This window comes from Zea mays, chromosome 3 (genome assembly GCF_902167145.1).
Source record: "Zea mays cultivar B73 chromosome 3, Zm-B73-REFERENCE-NAM-5.0, whole genome shotgun sequence".
Classification (NCBI taxonomy): Eukaryota; Viridiplantae; Streptophyta; class Magnoliopsida; order Poales; family Poaceae; genus Zea; species Zea mays.
This window is the reverse complement of record NC_050098.1, coordinates 146481916-146487417: the sequence shown is the minus strand read 5'-3', so window position 1 is coordinate 146487417 and position 5502 is coordinate 146481916. Positions and strand designations below refer to the sequence as shown.

Genomic DNA, 5502 nt, shown 5'->3' with positions numbered 1-5502 from the left:
CTCAGCAACCTCTTTGCCACCATCGACCGCGACATAGAACCTCGCCGTGGGTCAGCCGTAGACCCGTGCCCCGCCTTCGCTTGGGTCACAACCAGTTGGCTAGACCTCGCGTCTGCATCAACATCCATTAGTGAAAAAGACTTGAAACAAGCACGCACACATAAAGACATGAATAATGTCACTTACCCCCGACCGCCTGCCGAGTATGGGCATCGAACTCAACAACCCCTTCGATCTCGTAGTCCTCAACAGATACATTGAGGACTGCTCCTCCACTAGCCACGCCGACATCCGCCGCCTTCGTCGGCTGCACAACAGCCGCTACGGTCGGCATCGTCTCAGTAGCAGCTGCATCCTTCCCCCTAGACTTTGACCCGTTGGTCGTGGTCTTGTGGAGCGCCTTCGTCTCACGGTGAGGTTCTACCAGCCAGAGCGAAGCCTTCCTCTTCTTCGAGGACTCTTTTCGATCCTTGTCCATCAAAGCTTCCACAAAAGCACCAATATTTCGCTAATAAGGGAACAATCTAAAACACCAGGCCAGATAAGACATAAGGTAGCCCATGCGCCAAAAGCCTTGGGAATGGGGTCATCCTTATGCCACTCACCCCCGGCCATCTCTAACATCTGCACAGAGGCTTCCCGCAGAACAGGCGAAGTCATCACTTCCCTAGCTTCGTGCACGTCTCAGCCATGTCCTCGGCAAAACTGGCCAACACCTTCGCTTTCTGCATCGAACCGCTACCCCCAACATCACCACCAGCTGATCCATGTCTAGCTCTCTTCTTCTTCATCGGCAGAGCCACAACCTTCCCCCATCGAGGACACCTAATTCCCTATGGCACCATGCAATAATGTGGTGACACCATGCACTCTTTCTCTATTTTTTGTCATTAGGTTTATTGAAGTTTTAATGAGGTGCGAGTTAGTCGTAGTATTCGTCCAATAAAGGGTATTAAGAAACTGTATAGAAGGTTATGGTGGTGTTTGTTTTAGCTTTTTCGAGCTTCTGGCCACCAGGAGCTGCTTCAGACCGGTAAACACTTAGCTTTTTTATCCTGGTTTTGTGAGATTGGTTTTGATGAAAATTATCCAAAACAAACGTGAACATAGAATCGGTCGAGTCATTACGATAGTAGAAATCCGTCACTTTTAAAATTCTAAATCCTATGGACACATTCATCTTTCTTCGCGCGTAATCTTCACGATACTCAGATTATACCCACATACAGCCAGATTCTCGGAAAAGCTGGTTGAAACAAATATGCTTTGTATGGGCTAATACAAAACAAATATGCCTTGTATATGGGCTAATACAAAATGTACCCACCTCACAATGAATAACAAGAGTTCAGTCATCATTGTTTCTTGTGTCTCTTTCTTTATGCTGCGTCTGTGGCGGGAAGAAACCGGAGACCATACATATTTTTCCCATTTGCATTGTTGACGAAAGAGTTTGGAATTGGAATGTGTGATCTACGATGAGGGCCATGCATGCATTACTTAAGAATTATTAGATAGCACGAACCCAATTTAATAACAGATCGACAATATATATAGCACCGCGCGCCTGAGGATGGATCGGATCTACGTACGTACACACACGTACTGCTAGTAGTATTATACTAGCTAGTACATACATACATACATACTATATATCAGCACACAATACAAACATGACGATGGGTGCGTGTGCATGGTAGTTGAACACGGACGCATGCATGCATGCACTAGAAAATGTTGGAGAGAATGGCCATGTCGATGTAAGGCGAGGTGGGGTTCCATGAGACAGAGGACGACGCGGAAAGGTCCGGCGACGTGCTACCGGCGGAGGTGGTGGTGGTGGTGGTGCAGGGCCGCCGGACCAGCAGCGGCACCATGTCTTCCAGCAGCCCGCCGTTGGTGATGTGCTGCTGCTGGTGGTGGTGGTGGTCGTGGTCGTCGAAAAAAGCAGGTACATCGTCGTCAAGGTCGTAGCAGAAAGATGCTGCTGCTGGTGGTGGTGCTGGTGCTGGAGCCATGACAGCAGCTCCCAGTGGGCCGGTGGTGATGATGTCTTGTTGGGCCGGGCCGTGGAGAAGGTCGTCGTCCATGACGACGATGGGCTGTTGTGGTGGGCCGGCGCCGAGCTTGGGCTTTTTGGGCTGCGGCGGCGGTTGCTGGTGGTGGAGGAAGTGCGAGTAGGTGTAGTGCAGGTGGAGGCCCTCGTAGGTGACGACGAGCGTGTCCGGCTCGTCCGTCGACCGCTCCACCTGCTTCTTGGCGTTGCACCGAGGGTTCGTGCACCGGTAGTAGCTCCTGCACAGCACAGCACAGCACAGCAAACTTACTAAACAAGTCGATCTGGATACAGAATTGGGATTGCCAATGCACAGCTAGCTAGCAAGCACTGCCAGTTTTGGTGGCTGGCCAGACAGATCGGGTTGCACTCATTCATGATCAGTATCTATTATTGTACTAGCTATATTATATGTATGTATACCTTGGGTTGGGGCTGTTCTTGATGGATTTCTGGCCGTATTTCCTCCATTTGTATCCATCCTCCGCAAGGCTGCTGCCGTTCCCACAGGTCTTGATCTTGAGCGTGTACTTGTTCTCCATCTTGCTCATCAGCACCTTCTCCGGGGACGATAAAGCCCTATGTATATACACATACGCCATGCATTCAATATGATTCTTCATATATATATATATATATATATATATATATATATATATATATTATATATACACAGGAAGATAGATCGCGGATTGATGGATTAAGATCGAGCTAGCTAGCTAGTAGAAGACGCTCCAATATTTCTGATTGTGAGAACGAATTGAGCAGACGACGTACGTACCCTGGGCCGGCGGAGGAGTTGTTGTAGTTGCGAGCATCCACGTCGCCGCCGCCGGTGAAAGAGAGCGCGCTCTCTATGTCGCTGATGGTGGGTCCGGAGTAGACCGTGGAGATGAGCTTGTTGAGCATGGAGTCCCGCCGGCGACGGGGCCCTTCCTGCTGCACCGCCGCCTCGTCGACCATCATCATCATCAGCTCCTCCGGATCTGTCGTCCAGGAGTCGTACTTATTAGGCGGCGGCGGCACAGGCACAGCGACTGATGATGTCGACGATCCCTCCTCTTCCTCCATGGCAGACAAGCAGTTACAAATTAAAGCTAGTAGCTAGTAGTAGAGAGCGAGAGGAGAGGAGAGAGGTTGATGCATGCAATGCAATGCAAGAAGAAGCCACCAACCCAACCCACGGGAGGAGGGTGTATATATAACAACAATTAATGGTAATGCAACTATATGCATGCCGCTAATTTTATTTTATTCCCAATATACCCTCGACGACCCAGCAATTAATATATATATATTTCATGTGTTGTTGTGTTGAATCATTAAGCTGCTACGTATGTGTTGTTGATAACCCAAGGGTGCAATAACGACTAATATAATGCATTTGTGTCAACGTAACCACTAAAGATGACTAGCTAGCGTGCATGATTAGCTAGCTAGCTAGGTCGCCGCCGCATACATATATGGATCGATAAGGGCAGATGTGTTGAACCTGCTGCTGGCACCTAACCATACCCTTTTCTGTCCTAAAGAGAGTCCTACAAGTTTGTCTAGCGCCGTGGATAAATGGAGTAGGCCTCACCACACACTGCACACAGATTAGTAAAGCTAGCTACTCCTGCCTTGAGCTCTTTATTAACTTGCCTGCCCCAAACAAACTATATATTATACATGCATATGCATTAATGCATTTGCATTATTTGCTACGTATATGTATATATGTATAAGCAACATGTAATATATGTATGCAACTTATTATGTAATAAATAGTACGTACCAATTAATAATTAATTAATATTAAATGGTAACGCGCGAGGTAGCAAGTAAGCCAAGCAGATCGTTGTGAACCAAGCAAGCAACTTTAATTTATCTGCCCTATAACGATCAGTCTACGTACCAAACAAACCCAAACCCTTTTTTGTTTTCAGAATGAGAAAAAAACTACCGCGCGCGTCCGATCTGGTAACAAACTAACTATGTTTTGGTCGCATTAGGAGTTGACCTTTTGGGTTAGCATGCAAGCATGCTGGCTGTCCCTACGTGTATGTGTGATGGATGGATCACGATCGAGAGAGAAATCGAAGAGAAAAAGGCAAAGGAAAGGACCAAAGGCAATTAATAGGCCGGGGAGACGAAGCCAGGGGATACGACAAGGGGTTGACCTGACCTTGCCTGCAGCGCCGCGCGCGGGATCTCATCTCATTGCTTGCATGCATGCATGATGTCGTCGTCGTCCTCGTCCATATGCGATGCATGCATGTCCCATGCAGATACGATATATGCTGGCTCGCATGCATGATGCATCTATCTATCTATCGTCTCTCTGTCGATAGTATATACTATATCTCTAGTCGATCTAGACCACCCATGCATATGGTCGTATACTCGTATGAATCGATCTACCGCATGCATGCATGTCGCCCGTAAACACTTCTCGATCAGCAGCAGCACAGTACTGCATATATGCATGGGCGCGCGCTGACCCAAGCCCAAGGTCGGTCGGGATCGGGATCCACCACCTCCGCCATCGGCCGACCGTGTCTCTCTCTCAGACTGCTAGTGCTAGGCTAGCATATGCAGCACATGATTGAGCAAACAGCAGGTCAGCTCCAACTTGGACTTTGTCTGTGTTAGGCTGCTGTACCCCCCCCCCCCCCCCCCCCCCCCACACACACACACACACACCACACCCCTCCTGCTTCTCTCTCGTCAGCGCCTGTACGTATATGCATGCATATGCCGGCCGAATCCTCTACAGTTACATACCCACCGATGTAGATACAGCAGACAGATCAGTAACGTGCGGAATCGACTTAGATCTGGCTCCATCAGCACGTACTGCATGTAGCCAAAAAATATTGTTGAGGTTACAAGAAACAACTTTGCTATATGATATAGAGTTTTATAAACTTTAATATTGTTTTGCTAAAGAATTTATAAATTTTATCGGGGTCGACTAACCCAGATAAACACCCTATGTTTTTGCATGCATGGAACAAGACTCGCATGGGGAGACCTACGTACGTATATGCTAGTAGGGAGGGTACACGCCTCCGCTCACTTCTCTATTGCAAATTGTATAGTCTACAATTCTACCTTTAAATTCCCTGCTTAGTCTAACTTAGACGTCCGCTCTGACATTTATTTAGTTTTAGGTCCCCTATTTAGCCTAACTTAGACGCCCATTTTGATGCTCGTTTGTATCCTCTTCCCCCCCCCCCCCCCCCCCCCCCCACCCCCCTCTCTCTCTCTCTCTCTCTCTTATCTCCTTTCTCTGTGCGTGTGCGGCGATCGGCTAGCCTTTCGGTTTCACCACCAATCATTTGGTATGTATATATATGCATGCAACAGCTGCTTCACTGTTTATTTCCATGCAGACCAGCCAGAGGACGACGATATATCTACGATCGCGCATGCACCAACCAGCAGTGCAATTAATTTAAGCT

General features: G+C 48.1%; 1 protein-coding gene across 1 annotated transcript; it reads right to left on the bottom strand.

The window, feature by feature from the left end:
• Window positions 1-1252: 1252 nt before the first annotated feature.
• On the bottom strand, window positions 1253-3205 carry LOC100191206 (uncharacterized). The gene is made up of 3 exons (NM_001136641.1): window positions 2838-3205; window positions 2480-2635; window positions 1253-2295 (listed from the first exon to the last, which is right to left on the bottom strand). The coding sequence occupies exons 1-3, from the start codon at window positions 3125-3127 to the stop codon at window positions 1728-1730; spliced, it is 1014 nt and encodes a 337-aa protein (NP_001130113.1). The 5' UTR covers window positions 3128-3205; the 3' UTR covers window positions 1253-1727.
• Between the last annotated feature and the right edge of the window lie 2297 nt (window positions 3206-5502).